At 44.7% G+C, this 14,276-nt stretch overlaps 1 protein-coding gene across 2 annotated transcripts; it reads left to right on the top strand.

The window, feature by feature from the left end:
- Positions 1-13: 13 nt before the first annotated feature.
- On the top strand, positions 14-8,419 carry SMIM11A (small integral membrane protein 11A). 2 transcript variants are annotated; one of them, XM_026852064.1, is made up of 6 exons: positions 14-173; positions 542-604; positions 1,950-2,083; positions 4,547-4,662; positions 6,320-6,496; positions 8,231-8,419. In XM_026852064.1, exons 3-5 carry the CDS (start codon positions 1,978-1,980, stop codon positions 6,482-6,484), a joined length of 387 nt encoding a protein of 128 aa, XP_026707865.1. In that variant the 5' UTR covers positions 14-173; positions 542-604; positions 1,950-1,977; the 3' UTR covers positions 6,485-6,496; positions 8,231-8,419. The 2 variants fall into 2 exon arrangements, with proteins under 2 accessions (XP_026707865.1, XP_026707870.1); XM_026852069.1 differs by lacking the exons at positions 542-604; positions 1,950-2,083.
- The last annotated feature ends 5,857 nt before the right edge of the window (positions 8,420-14,276 follow it).

Genomic DNA, 14,276 nt, shown 5'->3' with positions numbered 1-14,276 from the left:
TAAGAGTCGCTGGGGAGGCGCTGTCTGGCCCGAAGCCGCGGGCAGGCCCGCTGCGGCCGCCTCCCGGCGTGTGGCCGCAGGGCGCGATTCACAACGGCCGCCGGGAAGGGCGCCTTACCGCCTAGGAATCTGCCGAGTCTTTATGTCTTCTTAAGAAAAAATGAGGCAAATAAGTAAGGAGCGACCTGAAGTTATCATTTATTGACAGTTTGGTTACCTCAAGTGTGTGTGGGTTGCTGGCTGTGCTGGTCTCCCGGTGCTGCAGGGACCAGGAAAGGTGCCCAGGGCAGAGCAGGGCTGGGTAAGGGAAGCGAAGGGATGGAGTCAGGGGAGGCTGCCAGCCCATCAGACCCTCCTGGGGCAAGGTTGTGGCAGCAGGTGAGTCCCTGCAGATTGCAGGAGCCCTAGGACATGGCTGGAATGATGCACCGGGAGCCGCGGTGGAACAGTCTGATGTGCCACTGACATTTTTAGTTGTGATTTGATTTTAATCCAGATACCACGACTGATACATCCCATCTGCTCTGTTGTTATTTTACAGAGTTTGAAACATGTGAGGAGCTGACAGAGGAATCACTAATTTTTTAATTTTCTGCTTTTTCAGGTATGAAGATCTTAGCTTTATATTTTTGATGTTCCTTGAGTTGGTGTTAGTTTAGGATTCTGTATCGATGACACTAGAATAAAACAAGTGATTACCCAGGTCTTTTTGTGGAGTGATGTCTTGACCCACCTGCACATAGAGGCTGTAAATGTGCACAGGTCCGAGTGCTTCTGACTTAATAAGCACTGAGTTTTGTGGCAGTGGTTTGTGATGTATTGTTAGTGCAGCAGCTCTGGCTCATAGTTGTTTCCACTGCATTTCTCTGCAGCCTTTGCGTTTTGACATATTACTATGTTTTCCCATGTTTCCCATGACCCCGTAGCCTTTTTTTTTTTTTTTTTTTGAGGAGGCTGGATCCTGTCTTGCAGATGCTCAGCCTGATGCGTCACACAGCTGGTCCCATGTAATGGTGGGTCCTCCAGTGACTGTCCGTACGGCAGGCATGCATTTTGCTTCCTGAAATATGTGTGCTAAAGCAGCACCAAGAAACACGTGGAGTGAAACCCTATTTCTAAGCTCAGGATGTATTCAGCCATCAATTCCATTTTAAATGCAGTCAAATAATCTTAGTAGCTCACAGCTTTCTGAGGCCTTGTGGCTGGTGACTTTTTACAGCTTTTCAGAAAGTGGATAAAATGGAGTTGCTCAGAAATCCCCAGTAGACAATAACTCAAGTCCCATTTTGTTGAGTAGATGGAGTTACTGGCAGGCTGAGTGAAATGTTCAGCCAAGACAACTCAAGTGGGTTTGTGAGTACCCAGATGCCTGTGTAGATGTTTTCTGGTGCATGCAGGCGAGTCGATGCTCTGCCGCTGCATAAGCAAACAATGGCGTGAGTGGCTGGGCTGTGATGTGGTTGCTGTGGTGGACTGAAGCTGTAATTCAGTGGCTGAGAGACCTGGATTCAATTCTGTGCTCCACCACAGACTTCCCATCTGACTGGGGCCCAACTCCTTAGTCTGTCTGGGGTGGTCGGTGTTGCACAACACAGTGTTGTACAGAGATCCTGGGGCTGTTATCAGCTAAAGCTCTGGGACTGGGTGCAGCTCTCCCTGGAAGCTCTTTAGCCCTGCTGAGGACACAAGCCTCTAGGGCTACATTGGTGACCCTGTCTCCTTGCTCTGGACCCAGAAGACCTCAAAGCATTTGGAGCTAACAGCGGATTGCTAGTACAGTTCTAAGATGTGCGATACGGGCAGACCCCCTCTTCCTTTTCCATCTGTAGTAGTTAGATTTGCTTCACAGGGGAGGTTTGAGTGTAAATAGGCTCGTGATTGAGGTGCAATCACAGTGAAAGCCACTGATACGTGTGAGAGTGATGCTGTTTTATCCCTACTCTGCATAGGAGTCTACAAGTAGGTGATGGACAGCTTATGGAGCGTCTGTCACAGAGTCTCCATCAGAGCTTCAGGCAGAGCCTAGTGCTCCTGTTTCTTTCTCATGTGGCTCAACACGAAACCTCCTTGCTTGTGAGTGAAGGTAATAGCGACCTTCCCTGGGGCCCAGTCTCTGTTGCCTGTGTTCCCTGTGCTGTGTTTGTTAAGGGAGCTTGCATTTTCTTGGGGAACAAACAATGCCTGACTGTAGGTGTGTTCTGTACTCCTATCTGTGCCTTATCTGCCTCTGAAAAGGCAAACATGAACATTCAGATATTTATTTGCCTGCATGCTTTTAAGATATCACAACCTTGAAAGTACAGTGTCTGAGCTTTTTGCTTTTGAACTGACAACCTCAGTGCTAACAAATGGTGCTTTTCAAATGTGAAGCGAATCCTGCCTTTTTCTATCCTCCGCCCACTTACTTCTCTTTGCCCTCTGCCCCAGCTCCACCCATTTTTTCCCACTCTGGGGTTTCAGCTGTATTTAATAAGGTCTGGATAGAGATGGAGACCAGAAGAGTCAAGAGCTCAAATGGATAGAACTGCTTGACTACTGGAGGCTGGTGGCACAGGATGTGGGAATGCAACATGGAGAGCTCAGTTCCAACCACAAAAGACACCGTGAGGACAGACCATCAAAAGTGTCAGCTCTCACAGGAAACGTTTTGCATCAAAACACCACTCTTCAGAACAAAGGGAGAATTTCTTTACTTCCCGTCCTTTGTGACTTCAGTGCAGCTACTCCTAGTGGATACAATTCAGGCTCGTGTCTCAGCAGAGCGGAAATGTTACAGAAGTGTTGCGCTGAATGCTTAAATAATCAACTTGCAACCAAGAGCATTTGCAGGAGTGCACACTGTGATACACATTATATGCCACTTCTTGCTGGTGGGACAGTACCCTGCAATCACACCCCACAGATGGGCTCACATAACATTTGCTGAGTCTAAAACTTTTTCTGTATGTAAAAAATGACTAAAACACAATTTTCAGCATCATACACCAGATGCTAGCCTGTCTGAATGGCTGAATTCTTGCCTTTTTACAACATGTTGCAAAATTGATTCTGACTGAAGCGCAGGATTTATAGCAATTTAGGAGAAGAGTGAAGACTGTGTCTCATACAGCTCCCACCCAAGTCAGCATTCTGAGGACACCCCAGTTGGGCAGTGCAGTCCATTCAGATCAGGCCAGGCTTGTGTAACTGGGGTTTCATTGAGAAGCATGTAGCTGTCCGAACCGTGCACTGAGAGCCAGATTCTGCTCTGATTTGGGGTTTTTGTTGCAGCCATCTGGCAGGGGCCTTCAAATCATAATGGTCACTGAAATTCTGGAGGAAACATCAGAAGTTAAAATGACTTTCTTTTTGGAGGTGTAACACTACTGACTCATTCATTCACAGCTGCCCTGACATTTTATCAACAGCAGAAGGGAGCTGCACAACTCCGGATCAACACAGTAAATATTGAATAACAAACAAGTTGGCCATGCCACTGCTTCCATATACTTCGATCTTGGTAACAGAGATCTCCAGTGGTGTCTCTCCGTGGGGATGTTTCCAGAGTGGTCTGCAGGGTGAGGATTTTGCAGCTGGGAGGAGAGAAGAGGATGCCCTAGCAGAAGAAATAAGGGCATCTCTGAAGAAGCTGGTTGAGCAGCACAGGAGCTGCGAGAACATTTAACTTGACTTCTTGTTTCTGAAGAAAGGTCAGCAGCAGCTTTTGTGGTGTGGTGGTGATTTATTCAGCCCAGCTGCTGGTGGAGGTTTGGACTAAGCTGTAGGGCTTCCTCCTGCCTTTTGATAGCGACTCTGTTGTTAAACATACGGGAGACACCTCGAGGGGGTCAGGCAGGGAAACATGCCTAAGTTGAAATCCAGCAGCTGAAACAGTGTCAGTGCTGGTGGAGCACCAAGCAGAGACTGGATGGCAGTGTTGTGGCTGCACACTGCAGCCTTCAGCATCCCCTCGGGCATTTCTTGGCCCTGAAGTTCAGCTTGGAAACGTAGGTCGATCACCAAACATACAACTGGTTGGTTTGCTTCTGTGTTATTGTGGGCTGTGTGGAGAACTTAGTTTATTGGTAAATCAGAGAGAACTGGTAAATTATACTACACACTAGAATTCATTAGGCATTCAGGCTCCAAACAGGGCAGTTGGGCTTAAAAACCACAAGACAGCTCTTCTGGGTGCACTTCTGTCTGCTTGATCTCAAACATCAGTGAGGGGGTGTGATGCACACACGTGTCAAGCCTTCGAAAGCAGCCAGCACTGTGTTTTTGGTTGGGCAGCTGCTGGGACGTGCTGCGTGTGGTGGAAGCCCAGCCTCTGCTCTGCGCAAGTGTGGCACCTGCCCGGGGCCTGTCAAACTCCTGATCTTCAGCAGCACGGACGTTGCTCCTGTCACTCAACTCCAAAAAGGCCCGTGTAGGTCATTCCTAAACTGTGTGGCACTGGTAGGCTGCCAGGCGCTGTGCAACAGATGAGCTTGTCAGAGAGGTGCAGGGTGGACACACTGAGTAGAAACAGATTGGCTAATTCTTTTTAAATTTCCATTTATTCAAGATGCTCCTGCCCCAGTCTGTGCCTTTAGAAGCGTGACACTCATCGGTGCTGGGCACGTCCTACTGCAAGACAGGCAGTATCATCACGCAGCCAAGATGGTGGCATTTAACTGGAAGGTGAGGATGTTTCACATTCATAAAGGAGGGGATTTCTGCTTTTTCAAGCAGATGCATGTAAGATGTGGTTGGGTGGGTCCTGTGTTTAAAGATGGTTTCCTTGCCTAGGTGAAGGTTGTTTAACCACCACACTCTCTGCACCTCAGGGACAGAGGACTCGTTGTTTTTTCTTGCCATATGTACTTGCACCTTGTGCACTGGCCCCAGTACTTGCTGTTGGGGCCTCACACTTCAGACCTGAGCACAGCCACTGGTAGGCAGGCTCTGCTCTGCTTGCCTCTGCTCCTCCTGACTTTCCTCTTTCTGGGCTTTTCTCAGGCTGGTTGTTCAGCTCTTTGTTACTGGAGGGTGCTTTCTCCACTATGTCTTTTAGGGTATTGGGGCCATAAACGCTCAGCAGGGTTTGTGTATAAGGCACAGAAGTGTTTGAGCAAGTACTTCCTGCATTAACAATTTTAGCATGTTAAATCAAACCATTTATCAAGAAAGCAGTGCTAACCCCGAGCCTTGGCTTTACCTTTCTGGTGTTGCAAAGCTGTGATTTAAAGAGATTGCAACTTTTAATATGTGGGGAGATTACAGAGGATGGTGATTTTTTGCAGAATTAGAGGGGAGTGGCCTGATGTCAAAGGTAATATGCATCTTGTAGAGATCAGTGTCATAAAAGACCCCACTTGAGCCTCTGATTCATGGACTTTAAGGGGACATACCCATTAGAGGGGAAGGTGGATATCAGGCTTTTTCTAAGTTCAGTAGTTTGACAATGGGCAAACAGCTTTATGAAATACTGGAAGGCCTGCCAAGGGATCAGGGGGGCCACTGGGAAGCTTGCTGAGGGGAAGCTGGCATTGTGAACCTGCTGTGCACCCCTTAAAGACCAGACCAATCCTACTGGCAAGGTGGCCTTTTGAAACAGTGGCCTGGGAAGTGCATGTGCCTTCAACATCCTTCTGGAATTGACATCTTTCATTGAGTGCCAGTGCCGTTCTCATTGTATTTGTAGTTTGAGTTCACAGTGTTGGCCATCTGCATTTTATTTTCCACTCCATGTGCACTTACAGTAGCATACTTTTAAAACATTAAAATATGTTGTGCAATATCAGTGGTTCCAGGCATTAAAAACTCCTGGAACTGAATCATTGGTCTTTTACTTTTCTTCCAGTTTAAAGGCATTTATCTACACCTTGCAGATCTGGGGAAGTTAATTGCAAAAATACCATGGATTAGAATTTCTAGGAACACAAAAGTGTTTTGGGGGATCACATCTGATATCTGATATGCATGGATCCTTGGCTCATGTGAGAATTGTTCAAAGTTTCCTCTTTTACAATTATCCTAAGATACTCAATTCTTCCCCCTTTTCAGCTCCAGATCATGGGTGTATTCCATTTGCTGTTAAACGAGCAAAAGCCACAAATACCTGTTCAAAGGGGCTTCATATACAAACTTGAATGAACTTCGTTTTGTCCTTTCCCCTATATAGTGATCTGCCTGGCTTAAAGTTTCCTATGAGCAAAAAAAAGCATGAACAGAGGAGCATTACCATTGCTCTGAATAATGCTGTTGTTGTAAGGAGGCTGTATAGCATCCCTGTAGATTCATTTTTAATTGTCCAAGTGTTCCAGTAACCGCTTAAATATATTATTTTGCATTTCAGGCTTTGGAGAATTTCCCATTGCTGATGTACATTTTGGCAGCTAAAACATTGATTCTTTGCTTAGCATTTGCTGGAGTAAAAATGTACCAGAGCAAAAAAATTGAAGAAAAACTGAAGAAGGAACGTGAAGAGAAATTGAAAACACAAGTGAAGAAGGATGATTGAAGAATCTCTCAGGTATAGAATTTATTCGACATCCTGGTGTTCAATAATGGCATTGACATATTAATCCAATTATGTTTTGATTTGGGTGCAGTTTGAACTATCACCATTATCTGAGTTCTTGTAATATTTGTCTCCTGTGATGTTTCAGTGTATTTGCACACCCGTATCATCCCTATTCTTTGCAGGAATTGCAGTTACCACCAGGAAACTTGGCAGCCATCGTTCATGGTTTAGGAGGTCTTATCACAGTATTCCTTCTCTGCTCTTAATCTACCTGAATTTTTACACCCAACCAATTGCACAGGAAGTCCTGATGTGTAAAGAGATGGTTAAATTGGGAAAAAAATGCATGAGAGGCATGCCAGACAGGATGACACAATAATACCTCTTGGCCTTAGGTCACATGATAGAAAGATAGAAAAGAATCAGCCATTCCATGTTAGTTAAATACATGACAAGTTATAGATGGTTTAGCTCGAAGCACCAAATCTTATGCCTTGGAACTTCCCAAGGTAACAGATATGCTACAGGTTATGCTATGTAACATCCACCATATTCCACTGAGAAAAATGGACATCTTTCTGCATAAAAGAACAAAATGAACTTTACAAAATTCATTAAAGTTTTGGGTTTTCACTCCCCTTGTGTTGAATTCCTTCCCTGTTTTCAGAGTTTAAGCAATCATTGCTTTATTGGATCAAGTCCATTAGCAAAGTGAGTACTGCCTAGTTCTAGGATTATATTCCCCGACTTGTTTGGTATGTGATTTTTGTATCAGTTCGTTTCACATCTCTCTGTTCTGCAGCAAAATAGGAATTCTATTCCTGCCTGCCCTTTGTAAGCTCAGTGGGAGTTTGATGTAATGTTACTCTTTAATAAACTAAAAAACTTACTTTCCCCTTTGAGGTCATCACCTCACATATGAAGAGAGTTTTGGTTTTTAGAAATGTTTACTAAGCTTTGATTTCAGACCTGTCACTTTTATTTTGTGCAACAAGGATTGGAAATTCTGACTAGGAATGGGGCCCTGGAAATAACCATGGGAACAAAGTGGTTCATTCACATAGTAAAACCAACAAAACAAAGGTGTTTTTCAGTCTCCTGTTTACATCAGATTGAGGAATTCTCTCTGGGAAGACTTGTGACATTTTAAACTTTTATTTTAAACTGGTTTTGCTAGTCACTGGAAAATGCTGTGAGAACACTTCTTCCTGGTTTTGCAGAATAAGTAAGAGTAAGTTATATGGCGTTTTATTGCTAAACAAATGAGAGATGGGCTGCCCTGTGAGTGGACAAGCCTGCTACTTGTAATGAGGAGACCATACTGTGTTGTGTGTGCAGTGCTGAGCCCCGGGGAATTCTGCTTGGCAGAGTCCACAGCCCAGGGCATTGCTGCACCAGGGCAACGAGCTCATCTCACAAGGCCCTTGTGTCCAGTATGTGACGCTGACCTTGTTGAACACTTGGCATTAAAGCATCTCTGGTTTTGTGGAAAATACCCTACTTGCCCAGTCACCTAGTGTTGCTCACCAGAGGCCCAGTTCCTTCCTAAATTCTGCCATCTCTCAGGCTGACAGCCATGTCTTTCTGTAATGGAATTGTGAGAAGGGGTGAATTCTCCTACCCTAAAAATGTTCTCCTGTGTCAGCACTGCATTGCAGCGTGCCACATGGGCAGGCAGATTTAGCCCATGTGCTGCCAGCATATCATGCCTGCTGTTCTCACTGCTGTTTCCCCACCCTGCAGATTTTCTGACACTTGGCAGCTTGCATTGGATTCCTTTCCTGGGAGAACGAAGCCTTCCTGTAGATGAAGGATGTGTCAAAGGAATAAAACCCTCAAGAGTAACATTCACTTAAACTGTATCTCAAATTTTTATACGTACAGCAAAATATCTAAGCCTCTATGCAATAAAAAATCCTTTGTAAAAAAAAATGTAATGGCCTTGGTTGCTGCTTACTCAGATGTTACAGTCAGAGCTGCAGGGGAGGCAGTTTTTAAAGATTAGCTGCAAGAAGGTGGCTGGTTTTAAAGGGAAAAACATTCTGAATCCATCATGGGTGTGTACAAGGTTCATGGACAGACAGAAGAAAATGGGGAGGGCTCTGTGCAGCTTCTTCAGAGCAACTGCTTCCTGCAAGGGCGTACATCTGAGACTTGTGAGCCCTTTGTTGAATCCAGATGAAGAAAGAAAGGAGCTTTTCTGGGCAGGTCTTTCTCAAACCACTTTATGCACCTAGGATTTCCTTTGATTAATGCATATCACTGGATGTTTCATGCTAGGAGGTTTATTATATTGCTACGCACAGTATCTGAGAACTGTATATGGCTCTGTTTACTACTCAACCTACGAAGCAGAGTAGGTTTTCATTACCCTTTCTTGCTGTTCCTGCATGTGCAATAACATCAAATCCGGGAGGATAAGCTAACTTGGTCATGGTAGGTCAATCAACAGAATAGATTTTTTTCACAGAAATAAATGCTTAGGCATGTGTAGCAGTGCCAAAAGGTACGTTTGCCTTCACGTTTCCCTTCACGTTTCCCTTATAAAGCACTTCCTAGATCCTTGTTACTTCTGGCCGTTAAGGTGAAACTGAGATTGGACAGTGGGGTGGGGGTGTTGGGGGGGATTAGGAGAGAGGTGGAGGGCTTTTGGAGAAGCCTTGGGAGTCCAACAGGATGTGGGAGGCCTCTGGGATGGCTCGCTCCTGCCCTCTCCCTGCAGCTGCGGGCTGAGGTGCCTGCTGTGGTCCCACCAGCACAGCTGCTGCAGAGCCCATCTCGCAGGCTCTACCTGACGTAAGCTTGTGTGCAGCTGATACGGCTGATGCTCAGAGAGCTCTCGCTCTGGTGGAGTTACTCACCGAGACCTGCAGTGATTTTTAAAATCTTGCTGTTCATGCGGTCACCTTGGTGACTGAGGAATACAAGTACTGCAGAAACCCATTCCCGGGATAGAGCCATATCCTTGCTACGGCAGCCTCAGGACTGCCAGTCTAGGGAATTCTCAGTGCCATTGTAAAACAGCAGTTTCTCTCTACAGTCTCAGCAGTCATCTGCAAAGGTGGAACGGAATGGTTATTTAATGAAGTGGCTCTGTGGTGTTCAGCAAGAACAGGCTCTGCTAACCACCTCCATTAAACAGCTATAGAGGGAAACGCACCAAGGTACTTTAGCTAAGCCACACGCCCAAGCCTTAACAGGAAAGTGTCAGGCCTGTGTAGTGTCCACCAGTTTCAAAGTAAGCAGTGTCTTTGCTCTGTGCAGTCGCCAGTTGCCTTTGAATATTGGCCCCACTCTAGATTTTTTTAGACTCTCAACCAAGAGTAGATTTTTTTTTTAGACCAATAGTAATAACGACCTTTTTTTTGTTTGTTTTTTTTTTAGACTGAAAGCAGAGGTACTCTCTACCTTAATACAGTTGGTCTGTAAACAAAATTAGAGGTACACAATCTGACTTTAAAGCAAGTCATTTAGCATCAAAGCAATTGGGCACCAGCTGGGCACCATTTAGCACCCAAAGCAATCAAGACTGGCAATCACACTGCCAAACATGTGCAAGAAGGGAATTAACACAAGGAGCCTCTTTTTTGTTCCTGGCTTGAATGGGAGAGAAAGCAACTGTGAGAAGTCTCCTCAGAAGTCCTCCACTTCACCACCTTTTTTGCCTCTACAGCGAAACCAGAAAACCTTTGTATGTGTAAGACTGCAAGTCTGGTCCAAACTGGCTGCTTTCTTCCTTAACTTTGGAGTAGTACTACAGCATAGATAACCCCTTAAGTTTGTGATTTCCAAAATAAGAAGAGATCTTATCCATCCCCAAAGCTGAACCAATCTCTGTTCTCTGACATACCAGGGTAGAGTTTTGATCTATGCTATTACCGCATGGGTTACAGCAGGTTTTTTTTTATCCCTGGGCATCCTATGTGCCACAGTTGCAGCCTTGTACTAGAAAATATGCTGACACTGGGGGGAGACAGCAGCTCAGATTTTCAGTTTCTTGTTAGAAACCAGCTGGGGACCTCGGAGTCTGTTTTTTTACTGAAAGAAAAGTTGCTTATACAATTAGTCCTGGCAAGTTTAAAAAAGGAATAGAGAATTCAATTTGATCGAGTTTCTGCCAGTGAGAGTAGGCAGCAAGGATAGAGCCTTGACATGCTCAGTGCGTATGAGTGTGCAGCTTGTTAGATGACAGGGGATCTACGCAGAATCCTCTTGTAGATGTTTCCATCCCAGAAAGCAAGCCAGGTCACACTCTTCTGGTGCCTACAGAGCTACAGAGCCTTTCCTTCTCCCCTGTTGCATAAAATCACTCTTTTCAAAAAGAAGATTCATGTTATATAGATGGGCAGCTTAATCTTACTCAGTGTCTCACTTGCACAGGTCTTACACTGTTGGATGTTGTCACTGTCACCAGTGCCAAGTGTTGAAGACTGAGGAAATGATTACTGGTTTTGAAACTTCTAGTGTTTGTACCTTTAAGCTTTCTTTTACTTATATAAAGGCCATTTGTTTTCAAAAGAAAGCCAAAATCTTTGTGTATTAATAAAGGAAGGAGCCATTGGGATTTTAAGGGAAAAAAATCTCTCACAGGTTCTGAGACGATTTAAGTGGCTGTTGGAATAGGACTCTTCCAGCTCGAAGGAGCTCAGTGGCTGTGGGATATCTATGGTCCTTAAAGTGAAAAATAAGTGAAGGAGCATTAAACGGGACTGTTTTCTCGTTATTCATTTTTGACTTTGGCTGAAATGAACTCAGCTTGGTTTTAGTATCACTGAACGCTTTCAGTCTGAAGGCCATGAGGCTTTTACCAGAAACTCAACAGCACTGGTGCTGGAGGAAGGCAGAGCTCCCTGAGCAGCGCCCCTGAACAGGAGAGAGTGCTCTCTAGCCATTTTGCTGCAAGTCAAGGAGCTAAGTATTTTTCACCTCTTCTAAGAGCCTCACATGCAAACAACTATTTCCAACATTTCCTTCCTCAGTTTTCCTCTTGGGGCTCAGCAATTCCAGCTGTTTTTCCTGCTCTTCTCAGTAAAGGTCCTGCAAATGTTCTGTCTGGGGGTAGAGTCCTTCACAGTTCTCCTTGATCCCAGCTCTAACCTGTGACACTCAGTCAGCATCTCTGCCTACCTGGAGACTGTCAACCCCTGGCCTCAGCACTGGCCAAAGAGGAACACTGCGGAACATTCTCAAAGCCCCCTTTCCAGCTGTGTCATTGGAGAAACCAGTAGAATAAGCTGAAACAAACCCCACTTGTTTCAGCCTTCACCAGTTCTTCACAGTCTGAAACATTTCTTCCAAAGTTTCGTTAGCCTGTTGTATCCTCTCCCTATTTATTAACTATGTATTAACCTCAGCCTTCGAGTCAAGTTTAGTAAGAGGCTGATAGACCTTAAATGAAGGAGTTGACTACCCTGTGACAGTCTTGTGTCTGACATGCTCCTGATCATGTGGAAAACAAACAAATGTACAACCCACGTGAGTATGTGAAGAGAGATCAGGTAAAATTTCTAAAACCTGAGTTGATGTTTCCGCCCCGGACATGTGCCAAAAGCAATTTTCAGATAGGCGGACAGTAAGTGACTACCTGGTCTGGGGACTTGGAGGTGGCTGGATGTTTACACACAACCCACATCACTCCACAGTGTGGCTTTGGTTTTTGAAGCTGGTTTGTCTTGGCTACTGGAGCAATCCTAGCATATCATCTAGGCTTAGCTGGACCTTGATCAGCATATGTGTGTACCAATCTCAGGGATAATCACAGTACCAGCTGGCCCCTCTCCAGCTGATAACAGAAATAGCTGGTAGTTGCCAGAACACTTATCCCCATAGCAATGGACTCCTCATATTTTCCTGTAGAGAAAAAGTTTGTTTGGGCAAAAAGAAGTGATTAGGCATGTATTCATGTGTATCTCCATATGGCATCGATTTATCCCACGTTGAATTTGATGAGAGAGCTATTGAATATGTCTGTGTGTACCAGCATCAAAGGCTACTTCACCACGAGACTGTTTCCAGTCTATCCGAAGGCTCTTGAGATGGCTGTCACAGAGGAGAGAATGTATATAGCTGCTTCCTGCTGATCACTAGAAACACAGCATGGGTGACTATCCTTTCTTATTAGTCTCTTTTTTCCCTTGGACTTCCTCATATTGGTTGGTTTTGCTCTCCAGTGCCTCAGATTCTGATGGTGTGGCACTTTCCCAGTCCTATGGCCCTTTTGATTTGCTGTGACTCATATTCCTCTGGCCTAAGCTCAGGCTAATTTCCTGGCTTAGTGTTTCTCATCGATTTGAGGAGGTTTAGAGCTAGCCAACAAGAAATGCCAGATGCTGACAGTTAAGTGCAGTTTGAGTCATATAAATGGGGCCTTACATATATTTATTTTCTAAAACAGTTTTCTTATTTTGCATTTGTTGCATAGAACATTGTTCCTGTGTCCCTCCTTCTTTCCTCTGTGCATTTCTCTCCATATCTCCTCCACATGGTCACTGCAGAAGGAAATGTCAAGGAACAAGTTCACAGAGACAGAAGCTGGGCTTTGGGCGATGGTGGTTGCCTTTCCACTACCTGGCCAGCCTTCTCCCAGTTCTCAGGCATGACACAGAATGGTCCCCACTCTACCTGCTCAGCCAAAGAGCTCACACCTTGTGTCCCGTCATTACATCCCTGGCTTGTACCCTGGGATTGCAGCATGCTATTAGATGGAGGACTTGAAAATAGGGGAAAAAGATGTTGAGCCAGTCATTACAGGCCTGCTTCATGTGCTGGAGGAAAAGAGGTGGGTTTTTTCCATGAAGATGAGGCTTGGGAAAGCATTTAGATTTAATTAGTCAATGAGACATCATGAAAATTCAGGTGATTTGCATTCCAGCTAGCTTCGAGCAGAGGGACATCTGACAAGCTTCTTCATCAACATATGCATTTGCATCTGCCTCTCCTTTTTATGCAAAGATACTTTAATCATTTTATTCTAGTGGCACATTTCAGTCACAGAGTCGTGAGTGGGAGCAAAGAGATTTGTTTTTACATCCTTCAATGGTCAAGTGTACTGAGCCTCACTACAAGAGCTATTGCTAGCAAACCTAATAAAATAATAGGTATTTAAAAGCCTACCAAGAAGATATTAGACTCATGTGTGCTATTTCAAGTGCTCTTGAATAAGGTGTCTGCTATTTGGTAACATCCTCCTAGCTTGTTTAGTCATATGTTAAAGGAATTGCTTGTCATCCTAAATTACCAGTTGAGTCAGAACTGTATGAGCCATAATATTTTTCTTCGGTACAAAGGGTTACAACGTTTTGTAGAAAACATGAGTTGTAATTACCCTTATGCAGCAGCAAAGGGGAGGGAGGAAGAAAGAAGAGGACTCATCTCAGAGGATTTTATATAAAATACCAAAGTTCATTTGATTTCAGACTCAAGCTCTTTTTCCTGCCCAATGGGTTTCCACACACATTAAATAGGACTGGGTAGAAAAGTTTTGACAGCCCTCAGCCTCCCAGTTGGAGGCTGGGAAGAGTGAAGGTGTTTATCATGGCTTTCCCAGCCCTTTACAAGAAAGGGATTTCTCCCTCGCTCTCTGGGAGACGTGGCACCAAACCATTCCTCTTTCCTCATGCTTGTTTCCATGAAACCCTTCATGGAGGCGTCACCCTCGTTTTAGCAAAGAATACAGAACAGGAAAGATTGATAAATTCCTGTGACACAAATACTTCCTTGTTGCTAAAATGGATGGAAAGCAGGTGATTCTGTGCCTGGTTCCATGGATTCCACTGCGAATTACAGATGG

Source organism: Athene cunicularia, assembly GCF_003259725.1.
Source record: "Athene cunicularia isolate RWA chromosome 1 unlocalized genomic scaffold, athCun1 chr1_part1, whole genome shotgun sequence".
NCBI classification, from domain to species: Eukaryota; Metazoa; Chordata; class Aves; order Strigiformes; family Strigidae; genus Athene; species Athene cunicularia.
This window is presented reverse-complemented; position numbering and strand designations above follow the sequence as displayed.

Excerpts from the sequence above, each read along its gene's own strand:
- SMIM11A (XM_026852064.1), top strand. The coding sequence starts at position 1,978 with ATGGAGCGTCTGTCACAGAGTCTCCATCAGAGCTTCAGGCAGAGCCTA. Across the intron at positions 2,084-4,546 it reads CTCCTTGCTTGTGAGTGAAG|ATGCTCCTGCCCCAGTCTGT; the intron begins GTAATAGCGACC and ends CATTTATTCAAG. Across the intron at positions 4,663-6,319 it reads TGGTGGCATTTAACTGGAAG|GCTTTGGAGAATTTCCCATT; the intron begins GTGAGGATGTTT and ends TTTGCATTTCAG.